General features: G+C 62.1%; 1 protein-coding gene across 17 annotated transcripts in view; it reads right to left on the reverse strand.

Annotated features, from left to right (window-relative positions):
* The window catches only part of SRCIN1 (SRC kinase signaling inhibitor 1), a 79,462-nt gene that overhangs the window by 39,689 nt on the left and 22,045 nt on the right, over nt 1-17,728 (reverse strand). For 16 of the 17 annotated variants that reach the window (XM_042787126.1, XM_042787127.1, XM_042787128.1 and 13 more), the window contains one exon: nt 6,960-7,243. In XM_042787126.1, the coding sequence (XP_042643060.1) occupies nt 6,960-7,243 (284 nt within the window). Of the gene's footprint in view, nt 1-2,186; nt 2,367-6,959; nt 7,244-17,728 lie in introns of those variants that run through there. The other variant, XM_042787135.1, reaches the window with a different exon arrangement.

Here is a 17,728-nt window from a genome sequence, read left to right on the forward strand (position 1 = left end):
GCTCATCCCTGCAGGCAAATCCCTGAGAAACCCCACGCTGAGGGCGAGGAGGGCCCTGGACCTCCAGGACCTGCAGATCTGTCAGCCCTGCAACCACCTCCCCGTGGGGCTCCAGCAGCCGTGTCCCCTGCCCCACACCTTAGGGTCCCTTGGTGGGGGGTACCAGCACCACGGGGTGCAGCAGAGGGTGCTGCCAGCCCTGCCAGGCTCGGGGTGGGGGGGGAGTGCACAGGGCACCGACATGCAGCCACTGATGGAGACCGACCTGTTCTTCTCCACTCCCCCCCCGAACGCTGTCAGCACCGCCGGAGCCACGTCTGCGTTAGCAGCGGGGACAGAAGAGCTGCTCTTCTGGCTGCTGCAGCTTTTTGGCGTTCTGTCTCCCAACCCCGCTCCGCGCCGGGGGAGGCAGCAGCCCCCGGGGCCGTCTCACAAAGGAACCCCCGAGGCTGCCGGCAGAAGGAGCCAAATTTGGGTTAGGAGCAGCAGGAAAGTTTGGGCGGCGGGGCAGGGATGGATGCGCGCGTCCACGCCGTCGCGGCAGGAATCCGCACGCCCCTTCCAGGCTGGCGGCCCCGACGGCAGCGCCGGCACCGCGCTCCCCTGAACCGCGGGGAGGAACGGAGGAGCGCTGGGATGGAGTCGGATCCAGTCCCTGATGGGGGGTATCTCCCTCCTGGACTATACCACGGGCTCATGAATGTGTGTGTGTGTGTGTGTGTGTCCCCCGGGGCTGCCATCGCTGTCACCAACGCGGTCGTATTTATTACTCACTTCTCAGGGACTTCAAGACTCGCTTCCTCCCTGCTCTGTGCATAAAGCCCAAGGAGAAGTGGGGTGACCCACAGACCTTTGCATGCTCCTGGGAACCTGATTCCCAGCCAAACCGTGGGCTAGGACTCTCTTAATCAGTCAGGAATTGCTCCCAATAGAGGAAAAATAAGAGAATCGATGAAAACAGCTCTGGCTGCAGGCATAGGGACACACACACATGCTCGTTCATGCTATTCCCGACAGCCACGCACACTGTCCTCCACCATCACAGCAGTTTGCAACGGTTCACAACGCACCCAACCTCTGGAGACCAAGATCAGACCCCAGGAAGAGCAACAAAGGGCCCCCAGCTTCTCACTCCCACCGCCCCAGCGAGCTCCCATCAAGGGGTTTCACTTCGGGCGGCGTTCGCAAGCCACCATCCCTGCTGGTTGTGCAAAAGCAGAGTGTCCAGGTACCCCGTCAGCTGTCTCTGCGGGGGCACCCCCAGCCCAGCCAGGCACCCCGCGAGGAGAAGATGGATGCCAACCTCACACCGAGGCCACGGGCACCTCTTCAGGTGCCCCCACCTCTCGGGGGGGCTGGAGTGAGATGCTGGAGCGAGCGGAAGCCCTGATCCCCGCCTGGGTTGGGTACGCGCCCGGGGGGTCCTCGCGATGCCAGCAGGTCCCCCCGCGGGAAGGATGCTGGGCCAAGCAAGCTGGAGGCGAGACAAACCCCCGCATGGCGTAGGGATGCTGCGTGCCCAGGCCACCATCTGCCCCTCTCCGGCTGCCCACACCGTGGCCCGAGAAGGGGAGAGGGGAGCGGTGTCCCTTGCAGAGGGACGGGGACACGGGTGACAATGCGGGGCTGCCCCTACAGTGGGGGGGGCTGGCACAGGCATCGCAGGGGGCTTTGCACAGCCCCATGCGCATCCGGGGGGAGCAGGTGAAGCCCCCCCCCCCCCCCCCCCCACCGCTGCTGCACCAAAGGGCAGCGCAGGGACGATGGCACCCACAAACTGCCACCCCCTCCCCGCCGAGAGCCTGGGAATGGGGGGACCCCCAGGAAAAGAGAACGTAGCGGGGTGGGAGGGAAAGGGCGGGGGGAGGAGGTTGCCCTTGCCCTGAGGCTGAGCCCCGCGGCCAGGGAAAAGGCACGATCGGGGCCACCGGTTGGTGACGGGGGGGTGGGAGAAGAGGACCGGGATCTCGGGGTGAGGGGACCGGGAAGGGGGATGCTGGGATGGGGGAAGCGGGGGGGGGTGGGAGGGAACACCAGGGTATCTGGGGAAGGGGAGGTCGGGGGACTGCAGCAGCGGGAGGCGGACCCCGGGATACGGGAAGGGACCGCGCCACCGGACCCCCACCCTCCCGGAGGGATGCGCCGCGCTCCGCCCCGCCCCGCCGGACCCCGCTCGCCCCCGGTACCTGCGGCAGGTGAGCCGGGCCCCGGGATCCGCAGCGCCGGCGAGCCCCGCTCGGCTCAGCTCGGCTCCGCTCGGCTCCACTCGGCTCGGCTCGGCTCCACTCGGCTCGGCTCGGCTCGGCTCGGCTCGGGCGGGGCCGGGGCCGCTGCGCGCGGCGCGGAGCGGAACCGCCACCTCCCGCCGCTGCGGCCGCCGCCGGCCTCGCGCGCCCGCCCTGATAGGGGCGCGGTCGCCATGGCAACCGCGACTCCACCTGCCGCCGTGCCGCGCCGGGCCGCCGGGGGGGGGCGCGCGCGCGCCCGGCGGGGGCGGGGCCGGGTGGGAGGGGCTCATGGGGGGCAATGGGGAATTGGGGGTGCAGTGGGGTAGAGATGGGTGCCGGGGGGCAACTGGGGGTGCGATGAGGCAAAGGGGTTTATGGGGGGACAGTGGGGAAGGGGTGGGTGCTGGGGGGAATCGGGGGTGCAGTGGGGTAGAGATGGGTGCTGGGGGGGAGTTGGGGGTGCAGTAGGGTAGAGATGGGTGCTGGGGGGAGTTGGGGGTGCAGTAGGGTAGAGATGGGTGCTGGGGGGGAGTTGGGGGTGCAGTAGGGTAGGGATGGGTGCTGGGGGGGAGTTGGGGGTGCAGTAGAGTCGGGATGGGTGCTGGGAGGGAGTTGGGGGTGCAGTAGGGTAGAGATGGGTGCTGGGGGGGAGTTGGGGGTGCAGTAGAGTAGGGATGGGTGCTGGGGGTGCAACGGAGCAGAGATGGGTGCTGGGGGGAATCGGGGGTGCAGTAGGGTAGAGATGGGTGCTGGGGGGGAGTTGGGGGTGCAGTAGGGTAGAGATGGGTGCTAGGGAGTAATTGGGGGTGCAGTAGGGTAGAGATGGGTGCTGGGGGGAGTTGGGGGTGCAGTAGGGTAGGGATGGGTGCTGGGGGTGAAACAGAGCAGAGATGGGTGCTGGGGGGAATCGGGGGTACAGTAGGGTAGAGATGGGTGCTGGGAAGGAGTTGGGGTGCAGTAGGGTAGAGATGGGTGCTAGGGGGTAACTGGGGGTGCAATGAGGCAAGGGAGTTTATGGGGGTGCAATGGAGCAGGGGTGGGTGCTGGAGGGAATTGGGGGCTGCACGAGCCCCGGTGCCACCCTGCCCGCAGCACCCGGGCTTGGCACAGCCTTTGTCACCCCTCCCAGGGTCCCGGGACCCCAAGTTCCTCAGGAGCTTTTCCTTCCTCCAGTTATGCAGAAACGCATTAGCACACGCTCCCTGAAACTGCAAGGACAATAAAAATAACGAGGATTTAAAAATATTATTTTTAATCAGCGGGAGCAGGGGCTGCAGCAGCCCCGTGACGCTGGACCCAGACACCCCGCCTGCCCCCCCCCAGCCCCCCCTGCATACCTGCAGCCCCCCTCAAGGTCCTCAACATGGCAGCACACACTGCTGCACAGCGGGGAAGCAGCCAAGACCCCCACTTTCTTTGGGGAAACTGAGGCACAAAGCCAGCTGCAGCAAACCAGCACCGCCCCAGCCTGCCTGCACCCCTGCCCTACGCACCACCCTGCACCCAGCAGCGATTCTGTAGGGGCCCCTTGGCGAAGGAAAGAGCAAGGGCCTGGCTTTGCGGGTCCCTACATCTGCACCAGCTCTTATTTATTTATTCCAAAATCAGATTTATTCTGGGCAGCTGCAGATCTGCTGCTGTCAGGCAGCCACTGACACGTTAACACTCAGCTCAAGCCTTTTCCCTTTTTTTTTTTTTTTTTTTTTTTTTTTTTTTCCCCCCTGCAGCAGAACTGGACAAGCTTAAATCCAAGCTTTTATATACTTTTATTTAGACCTGAAAGAGGCATGTTTCTGCTCCAGCTCCGCTGCGGTATTTAACCCCATGCTGCAGCTTATGAGCTGCCAGGCGCCCGAGTAGATGGGGCTTAATTGCAATACAGCTGGCATGCATGCTTTTAACCGGTTACAGGCAAGGGAAGGTTTGTAATCCCTTATTTTGTGGGGTTTATAATTTGTCTGTGTAAAACCATGCGTTCCCAGTCGGTACACACCCTCTGAGCCCCATGCTGAAAAGCCCATCCAAAAGCGACGTGGATATTAGTGAGAAACAGGGAGGGGCAGTGGGGTCACCCCTTTAAACCATCATATTATTATTTTTCTAAATGTTCCTAACTTTCTGTACGTTCGGCGTCGGGCACCATGGGCTGCCCCGGGCCGAATCGCACGTCCCAGAGCATCGATACGCACGGAGACAAGAACAGTGGCCGTGCCATCCTTCTCCTGCCAGATTTAGCCCTCCCGGGGCAGGATCTACCCCGAAAGCAGACCCAAAGCCCAGCAGCCGATACACTTCATCAACCACCTCGTCCCGATTCCCGTTCCTCTCTTTATTGTTAACATGCCCGTTTAACGCATTCTCCCATCTGGGTTTTAAATTAGCTAGCTGCCGCCTTGGACTGCTCCACAGATTTGCTAGCAGTCTGTTGGGTGTTGGTACAATGATTTGCCTGAGTTTTTTCTGCTCTGTTATATATACATATGATTAAAATTAATATTGCACTCGCTTTCCAATTCCTATGCATGAGTACAATGGCGTTTTGCTACAGGCTTTGCTACGCTGAAAGGGATGTTGACATTTATGAAATGTTTCTATTCACCTCTGATTTTGCAAACTCTCTCATATGTAATTTTTAGAAAAAAGAAAAACAAAAAACAAAAAATCCCAACAAAATAGCAAAGCCTGTGATCTGCCAGGTTCCCCTAGAACAGCAAAGCAAGTTTCAAACATTTCAGGCAGGCCCAGAGTGTTGTATCCCAATGTCATTTAAAGGTTGGCACCTGGGGTTTCCAGTGTTTCTAGTTTCATTTTCTCCCCGTTATTATTTACCGCCTGCAGGGGAAATGAAGAAAAAACTAAAGAAAAGAGGGAAAGAAAAAAATTGAGTTGTTTTGTCTTTTTTTTCTTTCCCCACCAGTTGCAATTGGTGGTTTGTGGCTGGGCGTATGGATGGAACTGTGCCCCTGCCCAGCACCCTGCCTGGGGCACGGAAAGATGAAGCCAGCCCTGCACAGGGGGGGCCTCACCCCTCTGCAGCTGAGCCCCCCAAAAAAGCCAGACTGGGTTTGACCAGTGCCAATAGATGCCTGGACAACCCCCCACCAGTCCCACTGGGCACCCACAGCCTTGAGCGAGGGGGTTCAGAAATAAAGATAATTCCAGAATCCAGATCATCTTTCTTTCACCTTATAAAAATCCTCCAAAGCTTATCAGACCTCGAGTCAACACGAGATGGATTTTTTTTTTTTTTATAGCTGCTGCTTATTTAAAAAAAAAAAAAAAAAAAAAAAAAGTCTTTAAATCATTGTAATAATAGGGGAAAGAGCTCTAGTTATTTACTGAGAAATACCACTCTGCGGCTAGAAATGTCAGCGCTCCGTCTCGCGAGTGACAGCGCAGATACGGGCCGTGCGCCCCGTGCAGCACCCGGCCCCGCTCGGGCTGTCGGCGATGGCAAAGCCGCCCTCGATAATTAGCCCTGCGCCAAAACCTGGACGTTCAGCTGGTGCACAGCACCGCAGCTGGGCAGGATTTAACCACTCCCCTTTGCATCCAAGCCACGAGCTTTTTTAGCAAGGAAAGGAGCTGCAGAGCCGGGGGGGCGGGGGGGGACGGACCCCCACGCCCTCAGTGCTCCCCCCGGGGCGAGGGTGGGTGCGAGGCGGGTGGCAGCTTGGAGGAGGCAGCGGTGCCGCCGCTGCCGCCGCCTCTGCCCCGCCGGTTTTCCTTACAAAGCTGGATTTCTCCTAGGTCTGGGAGCCGTCGCCTCCGTCCCTCGGGGAGGCGTCTAGTTGGAGATGATATAAGATTTCTTTCCAGCCACTTCCTCCAGCTGCTCCGCGCTCACCCTCCCCTGTGCCTTTTTATAAAAGTGCCCGTTTAGGGGGGGATTTATTGCCGCCCCGACAGCATCACTGGGGCATTGCTGTTACCTGCAGGACGAGCCGTTTGGGCTCCCCAGCACCCTGGGGTGCTAACCTAGCCCTGGGGGGCACCCCACGGCACGAAGGGTGGATATTGTCCCCAGGGACCCTTCAGGCTTTGGGCTCTGCTGCTTTCAGCAAGGGCGCCCAGATGTGTCACCCACTGCCCTACTCCAAGGACCGGCTGGCCCCTGGGGGAGGTTTGAGTCCCCGGGGAACAGAACATCCCCACGGGGACGTGGGTACCAAACCCTGGGCACCCCCCTTGCCCAGCTGCACCCCATCCCCTCGCTGCCTCTGCTCGTCCTGCCCCACAGCCCCCCCCCCCGAGCTCACCAGCCTCCCTGGCACCTTGCTGGGGGGAGATATCTGCCCCCCCAGACTGCACCCACAGAGACCCAGCCTCGGTGTCGCCCCACTGTGGGACAAATCCAGGTGCCAGCTGCCCCTCATCGTCATCACGCTCACCCCCCCCCCCGCATGGAGAAACATCCCTCTCGTCCCCACGGCTGCCAACAGCCAGTGGGATTGAATCCACGCATGTGGCAGGGTAAATCCACCCGGGGCCACCCCCCCCAGCCCTGGGGAGAGAGGGGTGGGTTCCCCCCCCGGGGCTGAGCGATGCTCTTCCTCAGACCTGGGGGCCTGCTCCCGCCCAGGGCTGTTGCAAGCACCCACCCATTTCATGCACCAGCCAAGCCCCCCCAGTAGAGCCTCTTCTCCTCCAGACAGCCCCAAAGGGTGAGATGGGGTCCCTGTCCCCCCCCTCCCTACCCCAAAAAGACGCCCCCCCCCCCCCTCTCCTTACCTGGTCCCTCATACGCTCCTGCTGTCCCCGGAGCGCCAGCGCATGCTGCGGGTACTTGTTCTTGAGGTGGTCCATGAAGGCGTCCCGCTTGCGCTCCATCTCCGACTTCTGGAGGCCGGTGAGGGCCTCCAGGCTCTGGGCGGCGATGACGGTGTGCCGGCGCTCCGAGGTGTGCACCAGGCCTACGTTGGAGAAGCGCCGGGTGCCGTTGCCCAAGGTCCGGTATTCCCGCGGGTACTCGGCATCGTCCGCCGAGATCATGTGGGTGCTCGTCCTCTCGGGATCTGCACGGAGGCGGGGGGGGGAGAGCAGAGAGGGGTCAGGGCCGGCCCCGGGGCACCCCGCCGCGATGGGGCAGAGGTGGGGGGGTGCTAAGATTTGGGGTTGGAGAGTGGGTTTTAAGCTAGAAGTGGTAGCTGAGCATAGCTGGAAGCAGGGCCATCCCTCCGTGGGGTACAACTTGGGGGGGGTTGGTGGGTGCAGGGTTTATCCCCCTGCGATGACCCCACTCGCAGGCACGGGGCTGGTGGTGGCAGGAGATGGATGGGGCGGGGGCAGCAGGAGGGATGGAGGGGCTGGGATGCCACCGACACCACGACGTTCAGAGCGAAACATGAATAAAACAGCGCTGGGTCATTAAAACGGCACAGACAAGACACAGGAGCCAGGCGCCTCTCCGGAGCCACAGACAGACAGGGGGACACGGACACACGGACAAACCAAAAAGAAAATGAAATGCGGGCCAGGGCGGGGGGAACCTCGTGTCTGCCCGTCAGTGCCTGCGCTGTGCTGCTGCCCGCGGGGGTGGGCAGGACCACCCCCCCTCCCTGCCCTGCCCGCCGGAGGGTCACCTCCTCATCCCTCCGGGCCCCAAATCCAGGACCACGGGGATGCTCTGCCCCGTCCCAGCCCTCCCGCAGAGCTCACCCCATCCCGGTCAGGGGGGTGGGCAGGGGGGCACGCGTGCCGCCAGGCGAAAGGCGCTTGTCCTTCCGCTAATAACTCGTTAGCTGCGCGGTGTGATTTCCATTTCCAGGGAAGCTGCGCCGAGCACACACAAAGCGAGCGGTAATGAACGCCTGGAAGCTCCCCGCGCGCTGCCAGCGCCCAGCACCTCCTCGGTGGCTGCAGGATAAGGCCACCCCCCAGCCCCATGCTCGCTGCCAAGCAGCCCGGGGGGCACCAAACCCCTCCCCAAAAAGCCACTTTTGAGGGTCTCGTGCTGCCTGAGCCCTTGTCACACAGCCCAGGGCTGGTCCTGGCCACGGAGCCTGAGCTAAGGCCACGAGCTGTCTTTGTCGCCGCTAACTACTTTGGCAACCTGCAGCATGGGTGTTGCAAGGATTCACCGCGTTCAGGCTTTCCTTTTTTGCTCACCATTTAACCTTGATCCATTATTCATCTCTCTTCTTGTCCTTTTTTTTCTCCTCCCTTCCTTCCCAAGCTCCTGTTCAGCAAATCACAGAAGGTTTTTCCTCTTCCCTTAATTATTTATCAGCCCAACGTATTAGCTTTATATCAACTGATTGTGTTATTAACATAGAACAGGACTCCAGCATGTGCTACAGACAATTCCCCTTCTCAAGGTCATACAAGGGGGTTTGCTACGATACCATACTCTCAGCAAATGCCATGGGGACATCCTTACCCTTGCCAAAGCTTGATCCCCACCTTCCTCCTCCAAAAAGCAACCGGTCCAGCTCCCTTCCCCCACAGCTCCATCACCAAGAATGACCTTGGCCAGGGGACCATCATCCTTGTACCCAGAAGACGGCAGCAGAATTTGAGCAAAAGCTGAAGCTCCCGCTCCCTCCCCACCTCGCCGCTTTGCTCTGCTGGGTCCCCGCATCCCCCCTGCACGGGGGAGGTCGTGGCAGCGCATCGGTCCTGTGCAAAACACCCCGACACCCTGCAGGGAAAGTGGCCCAGGAGAGATGTCAGAGGGGACACCTCGTTCCTTCTGCCGACAAGAGGAGGAGGCAGTGCAGTGCAGGGCTGAGAGCATCGTCCCAGGGTCCCCGGGCACCGCCGGCTGAGGAGCCTCTGCTAAACTCCAGTGCTGATGGGAGACACAGACGGAGCAATTCCTGCCGTAGCACCCTGCTGAGCCCCACGAGCCGCTGTCCCACCCCTCCTGTCACATAACAGCCCCCCCCCCGCAATACATGCTTCTCACTGAGAGTTTGCTGCTACCGGGCTGAAAACTCCTTCCTGCCCTCGACCGGCCGCTCAGGAGCTGGCTCTACAATGGCAAAGCAGCAGAGATGTGCTGGGGGGGGGTCACACCCAGCACCCAGCCCAGCCCCAGCATTGGGTGCCCATTGGCAGTGCCTGGACTCCTTGGAGCTCTTGGCTCTAGGGTGGAGGAGAGGGAGTGGGACCCTGGGCGTCCCCCCCGCTCCCCGGCATGGGCAGGGTGCTCAGCGTGGCCCGTTCCCACCAAACCAGCCCCTCTGCAGTACTGGATTCTGAGTGCCACTGGGACTCCCAGTCTCATTGCATCCCACGGGAATGATGAACCCAGGAAGGCAGTGAAAGAGGGGTGACGGGGCACCCTGAAAGCTCCCGGCCATGGCAGCGACAGGGCTGGGGGGAAGGAGCTGCAGCTCCTCTCCCTCGCTGGGGAGAGAGGCAGCATGGCAGTGAGGAGGCAGGTGCAGGGGCTTGGAGGGGGGGCAAAAGGGGCTGGTTCCCTGTAGCTGCCTCCCCAGTGCCTCCACCAGCCCCGGGTTTAGCAGCCCCGGGGTGAGGCCACGTTCCCGGCTGCTTCCCACCCTCCTCCTCCTCCTCTTGCTGCCGAACCACGCATCAGCATGCAGCTCCCCGCTCCCTAATTACATGCTCCGAGAGTGGAACGCGCCAGCTCGCTGTCTCTCTGCCGACTACTAAAAAGGCTGATTTGAAAAGCCCTGCAGAGGCTGCACAGGGGTCAGAGCAAAGCTGGGTGCCGTCGGGGGCTCCTCCACCCCCGGCTACGCCTCATCCGCTCCCGCATCCCTCACCGGGCTCCGGAGCAAGTTGGGGGGAGGCAGCTCCAGCACCACGAACCCTCTGATCCAGGAACCCCACTAAGGTGAGAGGAGGAAAAAGCCGCCACAGACACACGTGTACCTGTCCCCGTATCAGCCACCTTCTCCTCCAGACCCCAGCCTGGAGCGAGCAGAGACCATCTGATATGGGAACAGCCAACAACCAGGGTACGGGGGCTCCCTCAGAAAGGGACACAAAACCACCCATGCTCTTTCATGCTTCCCTGGCACTACGCATGGAAAAAGAGCGTTAATCCTTCCCTTCCGGCCTCACCCCAAGCAGATAATTACACCCTGCCACCCAAAATCCCCCCACACCAAGTTGTTTCTCTTCCTCCCATGCAAGGACCGTGCGCGGATGCTGGAGCAGTGGTGCCCACGCAGGGGCTGCCCCGCTGCCAGCACCAGATCCCTGGAAAGCGCTTCCCGGGGCTGGTTCCAAGTAGGTCACTGGGGTGGGAGAGCCGGCGGCCGGGGCCTGCCCGGGGTCCCCATCTCGGCACTGCCTCAGCCCAGCCAAGCGGGGGGTGTCCCTCCGGGACGTGTCCCCCCACACAGGGACCGTCCCATCGCTTACCCACAGGCGCCGGACAGCTTCCGCGGCGGCCGACAAACTGCTTCGGCGGGATGGGGGAGGCAGCCCCCAGGTCTCCAGGGGCTGAAGGCGGCTCCTTGGCCGGGCGCAGGACTCCCACGACAGCCAAAATCCCACGGTAAATCCTGGCAAGCCCCTCTCCGAGCATCAGGAGGTTAAGGGAGCGCGGCTCTCTTTGTCGATTCATCCATCCATCTTCCTTACCTGCCCACAGAGGTGTCACCCGTGCCGGGGCCACAGCCCGGGCTCCTAGCAGGATGCGGCCATCGCCTCCTTCACGGGAAAGCAGTGACACCAGGGGCACCGGAGCCCAGCGGCGCTTTGGGTGATGCTCTTCAGGACCGATGCTTTGCAGCCCGAGCGGCGGCTCTCCACCAGCTCCCTGCTCCCTCACTGGGAGACAGGGGTGGGAGACGCCCCCCAAAAACCTGCCCCGTGCTGCCCCACGAGAGCCACGCCGGGTCAGAGTGGCTGCAGGGTCAGCGGCACGGCCCGCTCGGATCCCCCCCTCTGCCAGCAGCTTGGCAGGGCTTTATCATAAAGAGGATCTTTCAAACACAGTTTATTACTGCAGTTTCATAAATCTTCATGAGGCAGCAAGGCTCACGCGGGCCGGGAAAGCAATGGCAGTTAGCAGAGCATGAAAAATAGTCCAAGAAAGCAATTGTACAAAAAGGGGCGAGGGGAGGACAAGGAGAGAGTACATTTGGGGAGAAAGGGAGGCGAAAGAATAGAAGTCCCTCGGAGCGATGTGGCTCCCCCGCGCCCGGCCATTAAGGCAGTGAGAAGAGCGGGATGCACTCACCTTCCTCCCAAAGGCTGCGGCTGCCGCACTGCCAGCCCGCTGCCTGCACAGCACCCAGGGAGGCTGCCCAGCACCCGAAGCCCCGCTCAGCACTAACCCCTTCGCTGCCACGCTGCTGCCAGGCCCCGGGGGATGGGAGCGATGGCTGGGAGTGGTAGGGAGAGCCGACACGGCTCCGGCTGCTCAGCCGACCTCGGCGGGGAGGACCCTAGAAATACCCACCGCTGCCTGAGCAGGGACCTGCTGGGGTCAGAGGATCTTCAGAGGCATTGCTGCCCAGGGGGTCCCTGAGCCTGGCTCAGCCACGCTCTATTTGCACTCATTTTGGGATGGGGGCACGGTGGTCAAGTGTCCTCCGGGACCTGCCCCAGGCTCCCATCTCAGCCCCATGACGGGGCCAGCAAATACAGCCAAAAAGTGCCAGGAGCTGCACAGCCGCCGGTGTTGTCCTGCCAAAGTCGTGCCCAGGGACAGTGACAAGGCAGCTGACAGGCTGGGGGGGGGGGACGCAGGCACCCTCCACCCACACCACTGCCGTGGGCTGAACAGGTCTGACCATGGCTGGTGCTTTACACAGCCACAAGTGTTCGTTTCGAATCAATCTACAGTCAAACTCATCCCTGTTTCAGGTTGAGCCTCTGGGTTGTGGATGTCCCTGTCCCGTGGGGATGCCGGGCGCAAGACAGACCCGGGGTTCATCCCCGCACACGAATGTGAAGCGGGGGCATCTGCACACACACACACACCCCGGCCTTGCAGAGAGCCAGGCAAGCAAGACAGGGTGTGAAAGCTGATGGGCGGCTGGGCTGAAACTTCCCTGCCATCTTCTTGCTCCCGGGTTGATGGACACCCGGCGCCAACCTGCCTGGGAAAAGCCAGGCAATGCCAAGGCCGCCCACGATGAACCATTAACATCCGTCCCAGGACAAACCTCCCCCATGGCCGTGAGATTCCCGGCAGCCCCCGGGAGGTGGGGGACGCAGCTTTCCCATTTCCTCTCCCCACGCCCGAGGGTCCCTCCCCGCAGCACCGAGCTGTGGCTCAGCAGCAGGCAGCGGGCTCCCTGCCATGCCTTTCACTCCCAAATTCAAAGGGAAGAAGGGAAAATAAAACACCACCCGCCAACCGTTTCATCGGGAACTTCCCAGCCGGGTTAGCACAGACCCCCACGGCCAGGACGCTGCTTGGCTCCTCGACGGCGCGCAAGGCACGGTGCCCACAGGCGGGGGCAGCCCGGATGCGACCCTGCAGACCTGGCCCCAGCCTCTACGTGCCCGGCCCCCCGCCTGCACCCCACTGGTGCCAGCCCTGCCAAGGCCACCGGAGCTGAGCAAGGACGAGGAGCTGGTCCAAAGCCACACGACGTGTTGGTGAGCACCGCTTGCTCCCCGGCCGGAGCTCGGGGAGGTCCAGCTGGCATCCTTCCGCAACGCTGCCCCGACGAGCAGCTCCTTGACTTTGGAAGCAGAAAACCAACCAGAAGAATTCCCATGTCATTGTCAAAACCCAGACTGAAGGAGAAATCCCATCTGGCCAGCCCTGTAAATAGCGGCAGCTACTTCCCACCTCGGTGGGTGTGATCACACCCACACGTGCCCGTGGAAATGGGAGATAGTTCACCTCTTAAGTCCCGTGGACATCACGGCCAAGAGCAGGGCCAGCACGCCCGGCTGCTCATTTTGGGCTCAGGATCAGGACCAGCACCCAGAGCTCCATCCACACAGACTTCCCTTGAGAGGGGGCCCACGAGCCAGGCTGGGCCCCGTGCTGTCACCCAGGGCAGGGGGACCCAACACCCCCGAGGAGCTCCTCCCGCTTCACCTGGGGGTTGCTTTTGCAAGCAGGGCTCCCTGCCACGGCGCTGCCTGGCCCCTGCCCGCTCGCAGAGCCAACATCCCACATCAGCAGCTGAAAAACTTCAGCTGGCTCCTGCCCTTCCTCCTCCTCACACTGCCTCCTCGGCTCAGCATCTCCCTGGGATGTCCAGTCAACTCCAAGCGGGGAGCCATCCCTACCCTCTCCTGAGAGCTCCCTTGCAGGAGGGCAGGGACCAGAGGGGACAGCACCTAGGCAGCCCCGTCCCTGCTCTCTCACACGGTGGCTGTGAGGGTGAAGAGCAAGAGCCCAGTGGGGTGGGCTCTGCTGACAAGACAATGGGGGGGGGGGGGAAGGTCTGTGAGTGAATAAACCTTGTGTGACTGATTATATGGCAGCTAAGCGGCTCCATTTTCACCTTGCAGCACCCAGCTCAGCAGCTGATAGAGTTACAAATGCCAGGGCAAGTTCTGGGGATCCCAGAAGGAGCTGACCCCCATCCTCTGGTGGCGGGGACCAGGGCGCTGCAGGTGCCACGGCAGCATGGATGTGACCTGACCTGTGCCACAGGCCTGGTAAGCAGAGCTTGGTGACATCGGGGGATGCCCCGGAGGCAGCCGGCGGGTGTGAATACCCCCATCACCCTCCAAGAAGGGCAACATCCAAATGAGGGATCTCCCTGCCTGTCCCAGCCCCCCTGGACACCCCCAGAAGTGAGAAGCATTGATCCCCACTGCAGTGAGAGGCAGAAAGAAGCTGCCCTCGCTTGGGCAAGGGAAAACAAGATGGGAAAGCTCATGGAGGGTGAGGTGGCGCAGGAAGTTACAGCTGCGAGAGCCAAGCTAAATCTTTCCCCCACCATCAGCTTCCTCCACAAAATTTTGCAGGAGGCTGAAGCCAGCGGCATCCTCTGGGCATGGAGAGCATCCCTGCCCGGGTCCCCGCCGGGAACCGGAGGAGAAAGGAGCCCCACGTGCCCTGGCAAGAGGCTGCATCCTCAGCTGGCTGGGATAGCACAGTGGCTGGGGAGATGCCAGCAGCTCAGGGACGCCAGATAAAAATAAAGGAGAGGAGAGGATGGAAGGGACCAGGCTCTTCACAGCATAAACACAAGCCACATTGTGGTCTCGTCTCCCACCCACGCAGCAGCAGCGATTCGAGGCGGTGCAGCCGTCAGCCTGGCAACTGGGATGGGATTAGCTCGGGTGGTGCCAGCCAGGTCCGAGCCTGGGGATCCCCCCCTTGGCCCCAGACAGGAGAAGGGAAACTGAGGCACAGGGCTGGAAGAGGTACATGCAGAGAACACGAGCCTGGCTGCAGCTGGGGATGCCGAGATGCGAGGGGGTTGAACCCAGTGTCGGAGCAGGGGGAAAGCACCGGCAGAGCCACGTGCCACCGTTGTGCCCAGCACGGTGCCCTGGCTGGATCGGTATTTAGCATCTCCTGAAAGCAGCCGGAGTTTTCCCGGCGTCCTGGCAGCGCCCACCGACTCCCACCGCCGCGCCGAGACGGGCGAGCGCAGCGGCTGCCTCCGCGCAGGGTGGGGGGGGGCGCACAGCCACGGGGCCGTGACTCACCCGCAGTCGTGCAGCAAAGCAGAGCCAAGTCTCCCTGCGAAACCAGGTCTCCCCCTCGTGCTCAGCCTCGGGGGGCGGGGGGGGGTGAGGAAGAATCTTTTGGGGTGAGGCCAGGTCGGCAGCAGGCAGGACCTGGGCCCCCAGAGCTCCCCATCACCTGCGAAGCTGCCATCTCCATCCCCTCTTTTCCCCGCAGGCAGGTGACTCCACGCTGCTCTGACAACCCACCCTGCCCAGCAGCTCTCCCGGGAGGATTCCCAGTACCAACCAGTGCTGAAATTCAGGAACAGCCCCAGAGATGCAGCCGCCGATGCACCGCCCCCCCCCGCCGCCAGCGTTCCTGCAAAGCCAGGTCGCAGTACGGGTCCCGGGTGCTCCAGCCTTGAGCTGCTCATGCAAATTGCTCTGGAAATCAATTCCAATCTATCAGGCACCAGGAAAGCGATAAACTACCCCTTCAAGACACCAAATCGATGGTTCCTCTTAGCCCAGAGCAGAGGGAGGGAGGTGGGGAGAGGGGTGGTGTGGGAGGGGGTGACAGCGGGGGGGCCAGGGTCACTTTGCAAGTGAGAGCAGGGTCAGGTTGGAAGGAAACAGCCCCCCCCCTCCCCCCCCAGCCCCAACCCAGCTCTTGATGCAGCAGAGGGCAGGGAAGATGCCTGCCCTCATGCTGTGCCAAACCGTTCCAGGGATGGAGCAATGGGGAAAGCTTGGGAGAGCGGGCGCTGGCCCCCCGGCAGCGGGAGGGTCGGGCTCCAGCCCCCACCGATAACCCGCGGCTCCACGTATTTGCTCGGTTGGAGTTCAGGACCTCAGCTGAGCCCTGCGGTCAGGGCTTCGGATTCATTCCTTATTCTCCTCTCTCTGGAAGCAGAGAGAGAGGGCAGAGGCGGGGGGAGGCTGTGGAGCAAGCTGGGGGCAAAGGGGGGGCTGGCAGAGAGGAGGAAGAGGGTGGGCTGGAGGTGACACACACCGAGATGGAAAATCAATTCTCAACGGGACCATTTCTTCCTCTAATGAGGCACTGAGGGAAGTCGCTAAACAGAGCAAAGCCACCGTGAGTGCTTCCATGACAGGAGAAATGCGAAGGAGCAGCGCGGTCCAGCAGCGGGAGGGGGGATTTGTCACCAGGACCCCCTCCCACCCTGCCCCACGGCCACAGGTGACCGCGAGATTAAAGCCGAGAGCCGGGCACGAGGCCGTTCGCAGGCTGCATCCCGCTCTTGGGGACGGCCACAACGGGTCCCTGCCAGCGGACCCGGCGCGACCGCCACGCCAGCTTGGAAACACAGGCAAGGTTTGCTCCACCGAGCTTGCACTCCACGGGGGCAGGGACAAAACGCAACAAGTCGATGGGAAAAAAAAGACAGCTAAAGGCTGAGAAACAAAACTCCCGTGCTGGGGAACGCAGGCGGGCGATGCCCCTGCCTGGCGCGCAGCGACGCACCGCGCCAGCGCGGCGGGTCCGCTCCGTGAGCGCGGTGGGATTTCTCAAGCGAGCGAATCGCTTCCTCTCATCTCCTGCCATTAGTGCCGTCACGCGAACCGCTCGCTCGCCGGCGGGAGGCCGAAGCTGCCCGACAGGAGCTTCGAGTACAAGCTGCACCTCATCAAAAGCAAATTCATCTGAAAGAGCATCGCAGGGCCGAGGGAGGGAACCATCCCTCCGGTGTCCCTGCCTTGAGAGGGGCTCGCAAGAAAGCCACTAAGGGAAGAATTTCAGTCAAACCCATGGCTTTTCCAGCCCTTGCCTTGCAGCCTGGGATTAGAGCCTTAGGCTGGAGTCACCAAAGAGCTCAGCTCCATGAGAAAGCGCCCAGGAAGGGGGTTTTTCCCCGGCTCGGTGTGTCGGGGATGGCGGCGATGGAGGCTGCTGCGGGGAGAGCCGCGCTGCGCTCAGCCCGACACAACACTTGGCCCGTTTCTGCCTTGGCACGGGGGGACCCAACTCTTTCGAAGACTTGGCTCCCGCAGACATCGCAATGTGCCTGGACCCACAGCCCCGAGCTCGGCAGGTCCAGCCACGGCACCGGGCCCTCCTCCCGCAGCCTCTGGCAGGCACTGGGTGGGGGGCACTGCTTTTTGGGGTGACTCCTGCCAGAAGATGGGGTGATGCTACGCTCTGGCGGCTGCGGGGGAGAGGCTGGAAGAAGCCGTTTTGGCGTTATGGAGGAGCTCGGGAACCCAGGAACGCTCCACATGGGGTGTGGAGAACAGACCCTATTTATAAGCGCACAGGTAGCACGTAGGAGGTTGGTCACAGCCTGCTGTGCCAGCCTGGTTTAGTCACAGCTAGTTAAAAATCAAAAATGCTGAAAAAAAATTGTTCATGTCCATGTCTAAAGCCTCTTAGACGCAGGAAAACGCACTCCCAATTTGAAAACATGTGGCAAAATCCAACAGGGCTTTACTGTCAGGCTGATGAGACCCCGGGTGCGCAGGCCACGGCACAGGGACGCTGCTGGGACACGTCCTGTGTTCCCCCCCCCATCTGCAGGGCACGGGGACACGGAGGTGCCCAGGGCTCCCTGGCTGGCACTGCATCCCCCCCAGCACATCCCACCTCGGCGTGGGATGCTGCGGGTGACACCAGGACAAGGCCACTGCACCGTCCTCGGAGGCAGCTGCCATCCCCGCCAGCGCTGAGCAAACCCTGGTGCTCTCTCCTGCCCTTCCTCATCCTCATCGGAGGGAGAGCCACAACCCCGCAGCCCCTCCACCCGCACCAGACAGAAGCTGTGCGGGCAGAGAGGTTTATTCAAGCAAAAGGAGGGCAGCAGCAGCTGCCTGCAGCCCTGCCTGCCTCCCCCCACCAGCACCGGGCACCCAGCCCACGCCACCGCGTCCCCCCCCTCCCCAGGCCACAGCCCACCTGCGTGGGGCTGGGACCGTCCCCGAGGGGCCAGCGGCACCCGGTGCCTCTGGAGCCGGCGTGTCCCCCCCTCTCC

Source organism: Tyto alba, unplaced genomic scaffold, assembly GCF_018691265.1.
Source record: "Tyto alba isolate M040663 unplaced genomic scaffold, T.alba_DEE_v4.0 Super-Scaffold_12, whole genome shotgun sequence".
Classification (NCBI taxonomy): Eukaryota; Metazoa; Chordata; class Aves; order Strigiformes; family Tytonidae; genus Tyto; species Tyto alba.